This window comes from Bubalus kerabau, chromosome 21 (genome assembly GCF_029407905.1).
Source record: "Bubalus kerabau isolate K-KA32 ecotype Philippines breed swamp buffalo chromosome 21, PCC_UOA_SB_1v2, whole genome shotgun sequence".
Lineage (NCBI taxonomy): Eukaryota > Metazoa > Chordata > Mammalia > Artiodactyla > Bovidae > Bubalus > Bubalus kerabau.
This window is the reverse complement of record NC_073644.1, coordinates 28364583-28379713: the sequence shown is the minus strand read 5'-3', so window position 1 is coordinate 28379713 and position 15131 is coordinate 28364583. Positions and strand designations below refer to the sequence as shown.

At 41.3% G+C, this 15131-nt stretch overlaps 1 protein-coding gene across 2 annotated transcripts in view; it reads right to left on the bottom strand.

The window, feature by feature from the left end:
• Positions 1-4953, bottom strand: part of TRAPPC8 (trafficking protein particle complex subunit 8) — an 82749-nt gene extending 77796 nt beyond the window's left edge. For both annotated transcript variants that reach the window (XM_055559405.1, XM_055559406.1), the window contains exon 1: positions 4465-4953. In XM_055559405.1, coding sequence (XP_055415380.1) covers positions 4465-4621 — 157 coding nt within the window. In that variant the 5' untranslated portion in view covers positions 4622-4953. The remainder of the gene's footprint in view (positions 1-4464) is intronic.
• Positions 4954-15131: the final 10178 nt, after the last annotated feature.

Below are 15131 nucleotides of genomic sequence, written 5' to 3'. Positions count from 1 at the left end.
AAACAGAGAAACCAAAAAACATCAAAATACTATGATATATTTCTGATATTTTTAGGATACAAGCAGTTTCCTTGAAGTTAATCCATAACTGTCAAATAACATAAGCAACCATTATGTATATTAAATCTCTCTTAAAATTTTAAATTGACTCTGGTATTCTTAAGCGTTAACACAAAAAAGTTATTCTACTAAGAGTTGTGTCCTATATTCGGAATGGGTCGTTATTGGGTAATCTTATCAATAATCCAGAAATGAGTCAATGTATGGCAGCCAGCCTCTGAAATAGCACCTGATGATCCCGATATTTTCCAGTACATGCTCTCCCACATCCCAGAATGGATATGTGTGACCAATGTTCTTCCTGTTTAGTTGCTAGGTCAAGTCTGACTCTTTTGGGACCCCATGGACTATAGCCTACCAGACTCTGCAGTCCACAGGATTTTTCAGGCAAGAATACTGGAGTGGGCTGCCATTTCCTTCTCCAGAGGATCTTCCTGACCCAGGAATCGAATCCATGTTTCCTGCATTGTAGTTGGATATGTTACTAGAGCCATCTGGGAAGCCCATGTGTGACCAATGGAACACAGCAAAAACTACTGTTTTTGATAAGGTTGTAAGAGATAAGGTTATTGAGATAAGATTTTAAGAGTATGGCTTCCATCTTGGGTTTTCTCTCTGATCACTCCCTCTAGGAGAAACTTACTGCCAGGTTATAGGGACACTCAAGGAACCTCTGGAGAGGCCCATATGGCAGAGAACTGGGGTCTCAGGCCAACACCCAGTGAAGAGGTGAACAACAACTGTAGGAGTGAGCTTGCAAGTGGATCCTCCAGCCCTAGATGACCACAGCCCCTGCTGACAGCTCCAGGGCAACCTCAAGAGACAATAGTCCAGCTAAGCCACTCCCAGACCCCTGAGAAACTGAGGGATACAAGATGCTTTGGGGGCTTCCCTGGGGGCTCAGTGGTAAAGAATCTGCCTGCCAGTGCAGGAGACACGGGTTTGATCCCTAGTCCAGGAAGATCTCACGTGCCACAGGGTAGCTGGGCCAGTGTGCCACAACTGCTGAGTGTGTGCCCTAGAGCCCAGGAGCCCTGACTATTGAAGCCTGCGCTGTAACAGCAGTAGCCCCGCCACAACGAGAGAGAAGCCCACACAGCAACCAAGACCCGTCAGAGCCGAAAGTAAGTAAATAAAATTAATTTTTGAAAACGCTTTTGTTTTAAGGTGCTAAGTTTCAGGGCAATTTATTACATAACAATTAATAAGTAATACACTGGAGTAGCACAAAATCAGCTTAATAAAGAGAAAAGCAAGAATTAAGAATGACTGACAAAAGCTCTTAAATCACACACAAAAAAATCCCAAAGCTTCAAAATTAAATAATTATATTAAGGCTTTATTAAGATTATAACGCCACAAAAGGTGACTTTATATAGCATATAACATCTCAATTTCAGGGTGAAATTCAGCTCCACCACTGCCTTACTTTTATAGACTGCCACATATAGCTCCTTGAAGCAACATTCCCCAGTACGTGCTGCCCACAGATTACTGGCTGCTCAAGACCACTGTTTCTGAAAACCCAACTTCATGTTCAAATAAATCTGGTAAACTAGATTACACTTTTAAAATGTCTCCTGACAGCAGGTGTTCCCAGAGCTCTTATACACTGCTGCTGCTGCTGCTAAGTCGCTTCAGTCGTGTTTGACTCTGTGCGACCCCAGAGACGGCAGCCCACCAGGCTCCACCGTCCCTGGGATTCTCCAGGCAAGAACACCGGAGTGGGTTGCCATTTCCTTCTCCAATGCATGAAAGTGAAAAGTGAAAGTGAAGTTGCTCAGTCGTGTCCGACTCTTAGCGACCCCATGGACTGCAGCCTACCAGACTACCCCATCCCTGGGATTTTCCAGGCAAGAGTACTGGAGTGGGGTGCCATTGCCTTCTCTGCTTAATACACTAAATGACACTAATTCTCCCAAATACACGTTTTAAGCAAACTTACTTGACCACAAATTTTTTTCAGGAAACATACATAACTGGTGTTCTACAGAATTATTTTGAAAAATAATGATATCTTTTATCTTTACGTAACACATAAAACTTAACTGTATTAAAAAAGAAAACCTCAGTTGCTTACAAACCACACAACTTCCCCCAAACTCCATGCCCTTGCTTAAGAAATCTTTTTTGACAATCACATATCCATGAGATAGGAAATCAAAAATTACTTTCCCAGAATTCAAGATCCTTCCTCATCGAGGCCTTTTCCCTTACTATCCTGTACTGAAAAGGGAGTTTTCCCACTGTTCCCCGACCACTCAATTATCATTTCTACCTTAGTCCATACCATTCTAACCTCATCTCTGTTCTCAAAAGGGAGTGCTCATCCTCTTCCGTTCCAACATCTACCTATTCAAGTCTATCTCATTATACTCCATCCATAAATCTTTTGCAGTCTACACAAGGAAAAGAGTAAAGATTTCAGCCTCTATTCACTGCACTGTCCAATAGAGGAGGCACCAGGCACAAGTGTCTACCAAGCACTTCAAATATATCTAGTCCAAACTTAGGTGTTGATGTAAGTGTAAGATGCACACCAACTTTCAAAGACTTAGCAATAAAAAACAAATGCAAAATAGCTCATTAAGTTTTTTTATACTTATGACCTGTTGAAATGACAAGTTTGGAAATACTGGATTAAATAAAATGTTATTTAATCTCCTTTACCAATTTCTTTTTATCTTTTTACAATGTGACTACAAAGTAACTTCAAGTTATGCATGTGAGTCACATTGTTACTACTGGGAGACACTGCTCCTGCCTGTGAACAAGTGAGTCTAAATATTATCAGGAGGTAAGATGATTTGACTAAGAATACCTTGTCTTGAATCACACTGCCTGTTTTTCAATCTTTCCCACCTGTCTAGGACTGACCAAGTTAGTATCTCCATGCCTCAAATTTAAAATGTCCTCAAATTTAAAATGCTGTTAACAGTACCTTTCTCATAGGACTTAAGACAGACTAAAAGAGAAACCCTAAGTATATACATCAGTTAGTGTTACTATTCTTTATTAACAGGGCAGGAAAGAGCACTCCAATCATAGGCAAACTTGCTCCTCTGTTTTGTTTTTTAAGAATTTAAGAATGTAGAGCACTTTGTCATTTTTGTTGAGTTAGTAAAAAATACTGCAGATGAGATGAGATGGATGGCTAAGGTACAGGTTGAAGGAAATTCAAGAGTTCTCAACCTGTTTACTTTGGATAGCTCCTTGTCTCCTTTAAATACAGAAGTGAACTTATAATGGAGGTATTCTCCCAAAGAATACACATGTGTGGCCTGTAAATACATAAAACTTATGGCACAGCATTTGTGTGTGTGAAGAAGTCATCATAACCAAATAAACATCATTGTCGTTGTCTTGACAACCTTTTTTACAGAACCTTTTTAAAGTCTAAAACAAAACTCTTACCCATAGTTTTCAATGTGCTGTTTGCAAAGTACAGGTAAAGATATTGATTAAACCACACTAGACTATTATTACGCTTACTTCTCCCTAATAAAGCATCTAAAGCTGGAGAAAACAGGCAACTCTTCAATAAAAGATATTTCTCCTGTTGATTAAACTTTTATCTGGAAAAAAAAACCCCACAAACTTCAGGACTTATCCATCCCTATAAATCTAGATAACTGCCACCAACTCGATTAAATTATTATAACTACAACTTGTCCTTATTTCCTCATCCATCAGGCAAAAAAAAAAACAAAAACAAAAACAAAGGCTGTTCCAAGTTTCACTATTATAATACCTTTTATTTGCTTGAGAGGTAAAGTAAAATTCTGGATACCTAGAGAAATGTTTTCAAAAGAAAAAAGTAAAGTAAACGTAAGTCTTGAAAGGGATACGCCTCATTGCTAAAGAATATAATACTTAAGGCAACTTTGAAACCAGTTTAACTCCCAGGGGAAGACGATTCGTCTTTACTAAGACCTCATTGGTCTAACAGCGAGCATCTTCTTAGCCTGACCTCCTTGCAACTTCCTAATTCCCTCCCTACGGCCCTTGAGAAGAGGCTCAATGCCCTTCTCTGCAGCTCACGTTTTTCTTTAATTACCCAACAGTGTTCTTGCCTGGAGAATCCCAGGGACTGGGGAGCCTGGTGGGCTGCCGTCTATGGGGTCGCACCGAGTCGGACACGACTGAAGCGACTTAGCAGCAGCAGCAGCTGGTTTGTCCGGGAAGTGCCCGAAAAACTGGAGGTCAGAACCACGCTGCTGTCTTGACCATCTCTTTTTACGGAACCTCCTCCAGCGGCCACTAAAGACACCGCGGGGCCCCAGCCCGACGCCACTCTCCCGGCTCCGAGATGTAAACACCGCCCTTCTCTTCCCCGCCCGCCCCCAACTTCCCTCTCCCGGCCCCGGCTTTGCGGGATCTCAGTGCAAAGGGGAGACCACATACCCTCGGAAGTGAGGCGAGAAAAGGGCTTAAGCAACTCCGCGAAGCTAAGGTGATTGAGACGAGTAAGCCGCTCGGCTTCGTCACTACACAGCGCGGCCACACAGGGGACGAAGGAGTCCGGGATGAGCTCCTGCACTGATTGTACACACTGGGCCATCACCGCGGCAGAGGCAGCGGCGGCGTCCGCCCTCCGGCCCACTCTCGGAGGCTGATCCTGCGGCTGCAGCAGCTACCGCCGCCGCCCGCCGGCCTGGCCCGGCCGGGCGGGGCCGGGCGCTGAAGCCTTGAGACCAATAGAACGAACAGACGCAGCCGCCTTGGCTCCCGGAGCACCCGCCACCGACCCCTCCCCGTCACCGCCGCTCCTCAGCGCTCGCCCCGGCGTCCTCGCATTCCACCCTGATAGGTGGAGACGCCGGCAGTCGCCAGTTGGTCCTCTCGACGGCAAAGCCTTGGTCACTGCCGGACTGGAACCGCCATATTGAGGCCGAACCCTGACCCACCGGCGTACTTATCCCGGCAGCCCCCGCGCTCGCCCCTCACGTGACAGTGTTACAGTCGATAGGGGCGGGAGAAGAGAGCCTTGAAAAGGGAAGGAGGCTGGTCGGCCGGCTGATGCCGGAAGTGCGATGGGTGGACCTCCTGTTGGGCGGGTCTGGGGCGGGGCTACGAGCGTGGTGGGCGGAGCCAGGCGGGTAGGCACGCGACGTTCGGCCTGGTTCTGTCAGCGCGTAGAAGACCAGCGAGGTGTGACGAGGGAGTAGGTAGGATGACGCTCGTGGTCGGTGCTGTCACAGTGGGGAGGTGCCCATTCGCCTTCCACGCCGACTTGGTCCTCCCTGGAAACAGTGGACAAACCTTGTGTGGCTGTTCTCGGAGCTTCCGGCCGGCTCGCCCCGCCCTTCCCACACTTCTGGTGGAATGACTAGGGGAACCTGCTCACTGTAGAGAGCTAGCTGCCGGCCGGATTCTTGGAGGTTTCTCTGGAGCCGGCTTAAACCGCCCACGTCCCGTTTGAACACAACCATGCTTTTAGAAAGGGCTGCTACGAAGGTGGACTCTCAACCAGCGGGCATAAATATGTGCCGTTGTGGCACATAAATATGTGGCAGTTAACCCAAGTGTAAGAGAAACTCCTGCGTTTTCGTTGGTCTCAGGGAAAGCCTTGGCCCCCGACCCCTTCATCCTCGGGCGCTTCCTTTTCACACTCTGCTGGAAAAATTACTTCCTAGGGATGAGGGTGTGGGAAGCCAGTAATCATGTACCGAATGAAGACCTGAATTGGCTTCTTCTTCCTAGCTTTCATTTTTATAGATTTTTCTTCTTAAAGTGTAGAAGTTAATGGAAGGAATTTTACTAAAATATTCAACTGATTGGACTTATTCTGAATTGTATGTCAAAAATACAAGACAGGGAAAAACGCAACGCCGTATCATGGCTTTATGGTCCTTGGTTTAAAGGACGCTTCTCCAAGCAAGGGGGCTTCCCTGATGGCTTAGTGGGTAAAGGAATACACCTGCAATGCAGGAGACACAGGAGATGGGTTGGACAGAGGATGCTGGCCGGCTACAGTCCATGGGGTCGCAAAGAGTCGGACATGACTGAGCGACTAAGCACATTCCCCAAACAAGAGTGTCTCAAACTGTCGGATTGTTTGGCACCCTGAAGTTTCACCATGGTAAGAATTCATGACAGGTGAGTATGCCTTTCTCCTATAAATTGAAAAATGGGAGGTAGGAAAGGGCAATAGGAACTTAATGACATGGCAACTTAGCCACAGATCAGTCTAGAAACAATAACACTTGCAAGTTGAGGATCTGGAAATTCATTTCCTTAGAACCATCTGTGCCTGAGAACCTCTTGGAAAGTCGTCTTTTATCCCCCTGGAGTATACATACTCTCTTTTGAATACCTTTGATATGTCCCTTACGCTTTATAATGTGAAAATCTTATGTAACCGCGGGTGACTCAAGTTATACATTTTTTGTAACAGGGCGCCTCAGTGCAAGCATGCTACTTTAGTTCTCAACTCAGAAGTTAAAAAGGCAACTTGTTTTTTGCATTGGAGGTAAACTAACTGTGTTAGACTCTGGGAGAAGGACTCTCAAGTGTAATTTACTCTAAATGGATATTTGAAGATAGACTTCACATATCATAAAATTCACTCCTTTAAAGTGTACAGTTCAGTGGTTTTTACTGTATTCAGAAAGTTGCACAATCATTACTAGTAATCCTGGAACACTTTCATCACCCCCCCAAAGAAGCCTATTGCCCACTAGCAGTCACTCTGCACCCCAACACCCCTCTAAAGTGAAGTCGCTCAGTCGTGTGCCACTCTTTGCGACCCTGTGACTGTAGTCTGCCTGGCACTTCCAGCCATGGGATTTTTCCAGGCAAGAATACTGGAATGGGTTGCCATTTCCTTCTACAGGGCATCTTCCCAACCCAGAAATTGAACCTGGGAGTATCCCAGGGATGGGGGAGCCTGATGGGCTGCCATCTCTGGAGTTGCACAGAGGTGGACATGACTGAAGCGACTTAGCAGCAGCAGCAGCTCCCACATTGCAGGCTGACTGCTTACGGTCTGAGCTACCAGAGAAGTCCCTAGAGCAGCCCTTTAGCCCCTGGCAATCTCTCATCTACTTTATGTCTCTATGGATTTACCTATTCTGAACATTTCACATAAATTGAATCATACAATACATGGCCTTTGTTGTCTGATTTCTTTCATTTGGAGTAATATTCAAGGCTTATCCATATTGTAGCATGAATCAGTATGTCATTCCTCTTTATGTCTAAGCGTAAATGGATTGTTAGCTTATGCATTGAATTTACTGTCTAACACCACATACACACAGTTTCCAGTAAGTGACTGCACTGTTAAAATCTATTTCCTAGTCTATCTTAAACTACCTCACATGCTCATCTTCTAAGGTATTTTCTTTCCCTATAGATTAAAGCTGAGTCACTGCCATATTTGCATTTCAGTCGACAGGAATGGGGAAAAGAGAATGGAAAAGTAAATGACTAATGGTTTCAGATCAAATTTTAAAATGGCACCCAGCAATTTCACTCTCATATCACTGGTTCTAGTGTCTCCAAAGGAGACTAGAAAGTATAGGCTTGAGAGTTCTGTTGCTAAATGAAGAGAATGAAAGTGGGATGACAGGGCAAGTTTCTCCTCCGCACTTCATTAGGAATGAGGTACCCCGCAGGATGTATTTGCCTGAATTCTAAGATATCACACTTCTCTCATTTCTCTGACTCCCCTGGACATTGACCCTTTTAACATCACTTGTCCTCTGAACCATTTACTTTCTGCAGAACCCTCAAGGCCAGGAGGGTAAGATCTATCACTAAAAGAGGAAGCTTGCTGGGCCAAATGATAACACAAACAACTAAGGATCTCTTTTCCAAGTATTGAAGATGAGACCCAACTTCTTAGACTCCCAAAATCAAAGAATCCCATAAAACATATGCTATGCCAGTAGGCTTATATTTTGAAATACTGTGTTATCAAATGCCCATGAATTATTTTGCATGTAAAATAGTGCCAGTCTCTTCTGATATCTGCTGTGGTCAAAAACATGGACACTGAAATCAGAGAGGCCTGGACTCAAAAGTATCTCCACCACTTGTGCATAAAAGTCATATCACCATTGTCCATCACCATACATCAGGCAAGCATGGCACTTTACGTATACTGACTACTACTTCTGCTTCTTACACAACTCTGAGAAGCACATGTGTAGTCAGTTACCAGATAATGGCACCTGAAGCACACAGAAGTTAATTAGCTTGTCCCAGGATAACACTGGTGCAGAACCAGCTCAGTTCTTAACCCTAGAGACTTGATCACTAGGATAAATTGCTTTTCCACGTTTCCTTACTTAGAGAGCACCTACAGAAATTTTAACTTGCAATAGCTTGCAATACAGTTTTACCAATAAATCTGTGACTTTTAACAAGTTATGTGTATTTTCTGAGCCTCACATTCTTTATCTGTGAGCTTATGAAGTTGGAACTAGATGATTTCTCGTATTCACTCCAATGTGAAGATCTTTTCACCATTATTAAATTTCACTGTGTTAACAGTAGATGGTGCTATTGAGTATTGGCTTCAAAAGCCAATTAAAAAACTGGTTCTAATTAGCCACTAAAACAACAATTCCTGAGTACATGGATCTCACATGGGAGGTAATTGGAGGTCCAGGGATGCTGAGAAAAGTGGTGCATTAAAAGTTTCCTAGGCTTATGTAGAGTCTAAAAAAATGGATGTATATACAAAACAAAAACACTCACAGACATAGAACCCAAACTTACGGCTATGAAAGTGGGGAGAAGGAGGGACATATTAGGAGTATGGGGCTAATAGATACAAACTATGTAAAACAAATAACAAGGATTTACTATATACATGTTATACCCAATATCTTGTAATAACTTATAATCTGCAAAATCCTGAATCACTGTGTTGTACACCTGAAAGCAACACAGTATTAAAGATACTTTACTTTTTAAAAAAGTTTCTTAAAGAATTTTATGCTAGGATACTTTCAAACACTAAAAAAAGAAAGGTTTAAATATATAATCCACATATTGGCCCACACTTGTTATCTTATTTACTGTACTGGATGTTTTAAGTAGGCTTATTATCATTAAAATTCTGACTAAAACAGATGGCATCCACTTCCTGGTTATTTTAATGATGAATCATAGCCACAATATTGCTCATAATTCTATTTTATACTTATTATAGGTATTTAAGCCCCATATAAATCCTCCTCTAATTTAATCTGCAACAAGTAAAAATCTTTTATACATATTTTCTCCTTTAGGCTTCTAAGATAAAGAATACTATTAGTACTTGGTTTTAAATCATGTGTAAATACTTCCAAAAACAACTGGATTTGGATAAGAAAAATATAGATGGGGGAAGCAGTCGGTGGGAATGTTGAAGATCTCAACTCCAAACAATTCTATAAACATTACCTCAAGATTTAGGCTAAAAATAATTTGCATGCTATGTTGTAGATTTGTTGCATAGACCCATGATTTTCCATTTAGGAAAAATCACAATATCATTTTAAATGTGAAGAAACAATCTTAGAGATATAATTTCCCCGAGGTCATATGCTTAGTTAAGCACAGAGCTGGAAAAAGCTTCCCAGTTTCCTGACTTTCAGTCTCAAACATGTTTCATTATACTTCCCCAGTTTATATATTAACTAAATGATTTTTACTTACTTCCCCTTCCTTATTTCAGAAATTATTTAATGCAAGGTACATTGTTTTCATACATCTTTATAAGTACTTTTAATTTCAACACATTAAAGTGATTTTACATAAAAATGAATAGTTAACAGCTGCTAAGCAGTCCTCAAAAGCCATGAATGAATACTTGTTAGCTAACTTGTAAAGTAATGCTCAAAATTCTCCAAGCCAGGCTTCAGCAATATGTGAAACGTGAACTTCCAGATGTTCAAGCTGGTTTTAGAAAAGGCAGAGGAACCAGAGACCAAATTGCCAACATCCGCTGGATCATCAAAAAAGCAAGAGAGTTCCAGGAAAACATCTATTTCTGCTTTACTGACTACGTCAAAGCCTTTGACTGTGTGGATCACAATAAACTGTGGAAAATTCTGAAAGAGATGGGCATACCAGACCACCTGACCTGCCTCTTGAGAAACCTATAAGCAGATCAGGAAGCAACAGTTAGAACTGGACATGGAACAACAGACTGGTTCCAAATAGGAAAAGAAGTACATCAAAGCTGTATATTGTCACCCTGCTTATTCAATTTATATGCAGAATACATCGTGAGAAACACTGGGCAGGAGGAAGCACAAGCTGGAATCAAGATTGCCAGGAGAACTATCAATAACCTCAGATATGCAGATGACACCACCCTTATGGCAGGAAGTGAAGAAGAACTAAAAAGCCTCTTGATGAAAGTGAAAGAGGAGAGTGAAAAAGTTGGCTTAAAGCTCAGCATTCAGAAAATGAAGATCATGGCATCTGGTCCCATCACTTCATGGAACATAGATGGGGAAACAGTGGAAACAGTGTCAGACTTTATTTTGGGGGGCTCCAAAATCACTGCAGATGGTGGTTGCAGCCATGAAATTAAAAGACGCTTACTCCTTGGAAGGAAAGTTTTGACCAACCTAGACAGCATATTCAAAAGCAGAGACATTACTTTGCCAACAAAGGTCTGTCTAGTCAAGGCTATGGTTTTTCCGGTGGTCATGTATGGATGTGAGAGTTGGACTATAAAGAAAGCTGAGCGCTGAAGAATTGATGCTTTTGAACTGTGGTGTTAGAGAAGACTCTTGAGAGTCCCTTGGACTGCAAGGAGATCCAACCAGTCCATCCTAAAGGAGATCACTCCTGACTGTTCATTGGAAGGACTGATGTTGAAGCTGCAACTCCAATACTTTGGCCACCTGATGTGAATAGCTGACTCATTTGAAAAGACTCTGATGCTGGGAAAGGTTGAGGGCAGGAGGAGAAGGGGACAACAGAGGATGAGATGGTTGGATGGCATCACCAACTCAATGAACATGGATTTGGGTGAACTCTGGGAGTTGGTGATAGACAGGGAAGCCTGGCATGCTGCGGTTCCTGGCATGCTGCAGTTCATGGGGTTGCAAAGAGTCAGACACAACTGAGCGACTGAACTGAACTGAACTTGCATGGTAAAAAAAAATATTTGCCGTTTGAAAGAAATTAAAGACCTGAACACATGAAAGGACATGTTCATGGATCAAAAGACTTAGGATTGAGATGTCAACACTCCTTGAATTGTTCTGTAGATTTATATAAAATTACCAGCTGCCCTCTTTGTAGGAATTGGCAAGCTGATGGTAAAGTATGGCAAAATTCAAGGGAGCCAGAATAGCCAAAATAATCTTTAAAAAACAAAGTTGAAGGACTCAAACCAGATAATTACAAACTTACAGCAAAGCTACAGTAACCAAGACCGTGTGATAATGGGTGTAAGAATAGACATATAGATCAATGGAATAGAAATGAGAGTCCCAGAATAAGACCTCATGTTTTAAGGGCAATTGATTTTCTTGAAGGGTGCCAAGGCAATTAAAGGAAAATAAAATAGTCGTTTCAACAAACGGTCCTGGGTCAACTTTTTATCTACATGCAAAAGAATGATATTGGACCCCCAACTCACACCATATACATAAAAATTAACTCAAACTTAAAGACCTAAATGTAATATCTAAAACAATAAAACCCATAGAAGAAAACATAGGTGTGAAGCTTCAGAACCTGGAATTAGGCAATGGTTGCTTAGCTATAACAACAAAAGCAGAAGAAACAACTACAAAAAGAGACTAACTGAACATCACCAAATTTTAAAAACTGTGCTTCAAAGGACACTGTTAAGAAAGTGAAAAGACAACCAACAGTATGGGAGAAGTTTTTTGCAAATCACATACCTAAAATGATTTGGTGAAAATATGATAAATGTAAATATGGCTAAAAATGGGATTTGGATACCCAAAGTATAGAGATACAAGGGGAAAAAACTAGGATATGTAAAGAACTACTATAACCCAATAAAAAGGATACATTATCCAATCAAAAATGTGCAACATCTAGGTAACATCTATCACCATAATATAGTTACAAAAATTGTTTCTTCCTGTGATGAGAACTTCTCACAAGTCTTCTCAGCAACTTTTAAATGTATAGACATTTTTTAGACTTTTTGTGGTAACCATTTCACAATATATACTGAATCATTACAGTATACACCTGGAAGTAAGATACTATTCTATGTCAATTATAGCTAAATAAAAGGAAACTCTTAATCAGTTAAAGGTTATGTAACAAAGATTCATAATATTACACTTAATGGTTAAATGTAAGAATCATTCCCTTTAAAATCAGATTGAGACAAAAATTATCTTGTCTCATTATCACTGTTTCTATTCAATAATTTTCTAGCTTCCTTACAAAAGCAGCTGGAGAAGAAAAATTTTTAAGATTTCAAAAAGAACAAAACTACTTATTTAGAAATTCTATAGTGGACTAAATATATAGAGCATTTTTATCATATCTGTGTAACTCTCCATCTCTTCAGTTGCCCTCCCCAAATTAGGAGACAGAACTCATGTTTTCACCATCTCTTATAGCTAAGACATCATTGTTTGTTGTGGGTTTTGTCAGCTAGACATATATATGCAAGAATCCTATCTGATAGTCAATTATGTGAGGAAACACATTTTGGGGAGCTTTCAGTTATGTTCTCATTGGTAGTGACAGAGGCACCATAAACCTATCAATTCCATCAGAATTTAACCAGAGATCTAGTGCAGTTCCAATCAAAATAGCCACAGAGATTTTATGGAATTTGACAAAGTAAACCTAAAATTCATGCTTAAGAGCAGAGGTGTAAGAATAGTTGATAATTTTGAAGATGAATTAAAAGGTAGAGGAATTTGAACAGCAAGCAAGGTATGTTAAAGTTTTTAAGAGTCAAGAGGAGACAGATAGGCCAATGGAACAGAATGGAGAGGTGTGGGACAGACTAACTTGAAACATAAACAAAAAAATGCAGAAAGGACCGATTATTCAATAAACAGTGCTTCAAGAATTGGTTATCTATATGGAACAAAAGTCCAATCAGTTTTCTACCTCCCAACAAAATAGGTCAGGTGGAATAAAGATGGAAACAATAATAACACTGCTGCTGCTAAGTCGCTTCAGTCATGTCCGACTTTGTGAGACCCCGTAGACGGCAGCCCACCAGCCTCCCCCGTCCCTAATAACACTACTTGATGTTTATTACGTGCTGGTACAATTTTAAGCATTTTACATTTCCCAATTTATTTAGTCCTCATAACAACCCTGTGAAGTAAGTACTACTAATATCGTTTCCATTTTATAGATGAGGAAACTCAGGCAAAAGAGGTTAACTAAATTTCCCCAGGCCACAGTACCATAAAGGAGAAGAGCTATGATTTGTACTCTGGTAAACTGTGTCTTGTCTTTTCCATGGGGATGGTCTTGATCCCTGTCTCCTGTACAGTGTCACGAACTCCATCCATAGTTCATCAGGCACTCTATCAGATCTAGTCCCTTAAATCTATTTCTCACTTCCACTGTATAATCATAAGAAATTCGATGTAGGTCGTACCTGAATGGTCTAGTGGTTTTCCCTACTTTCTTCAATTTAAGTCTGAATTTGGCAATAAGGAGTTCATGATCTGAGCCACAGTAAGCTCCCGGCCTTGTTTTTGCTGACTGTCTATAGCTTCTCCATCTTTGGCTGCAAAGAACATAGTCAATCTAATTTCGGTGTTGACCATCTGGTGATGTCCATGTATAGAGTCTTCTCTTGTGTTGTTGGGAGAGGGTGTTTGCTATGACCAGTGCATTTTCTTGGCAAAACTCTATTAGCCTTTGCCCTGCCTCATTCCGTATTCCAAGGCCAAATTTGCCCGTTACTCCAGGTGTTTCTTGACTTCCTACTTTTGCATTCCAGTCCCCTATAACGAAAAGGACATCTTTTTTGGGTGTTAGTTCTAAAAGGTCTTGTAGATCTTCATAGAACCGTTCAACTTTAGCTTCTTCAGCATTACTGTTTGGGGCATAGGCTTGGATTACTGTGATTTTGAATGGTTTGCCTTGGAAATGAACGGAGATCATTCTGTCGTTTTTGAGATTGCATCCAAGTACTGCATGGAAAAGAAATGCAAAAAAGTAAAATGGCTGTCTGGAGAGGCCTTACAAATAGCTGTGAAAAGAAGAGAAGCAAAAAGCAAAGGAGGAAAGGAAAGATATAAGCATCTGAATGCAGAGTTCCAAAGAATAGAAAGGAGAAATAAGAAAACCTTCCTCAGCGATCAATGCAAAGAAATAGAGTAAAACAACAGAATGGGAAAGATTAGAGATCTCTTCAAGAAAATTAAAGATATCAAGGGAACATTTCATGCAAAGATGGGCTCAATAAAGGACAGAAATGGTAGGGACCTAACAAGCAGAAGACATTAAGAAGAGGCGGCAAGAATACACAGAAGAATTGTACAAAAAACATCTTCACAACCCAGATAATCATGATGGTGTGATCACTCACCTAGAGCCAGACATCCTGGATTGTGAAGTCAAGTGGGCCTTAGAAAAATTACTACAAACAAAGCTAGTGGAGGTGATGGAATTCCAGTGGAGCTATTTCAAATCCTGAAAGATGATGCTGTGAAAGTGTTGCACTCAACATGCCAGCAAATTTGGAAAACTCAGTAGTGGCCACAGGACTGGAAAAGGTCAGTTTTCATTCCAATCCCAAAGAAAGGCAATGCCAAAGAATGCTCAAACTACCACACAATTGCACTCATCTGACACGCTAGTAAAGTAATGCTCAAAATCCTCCAAGCCAGGCTTCAGCAATATGTGAAACATGAACTTCCAGATGTTCAAGCTGGTTTTAGAAAAGGCAGAGGAACCAGAGACCAAATTGCCAACCTCTGTTGGATTATGGAAAAAGCAAGAGAGTTCCAGAAAAACATCTATTTCTGCTTTACTGACTATGCCAAAGCCTTTGACTGTGTGGATCACAATAAACTGGAAAATTCTGAAAGAGATGGGCATACCAGACCACCTGACCTGCCTCTTGAGAAACCTATAAGCAGATCAGGAAGCAACAG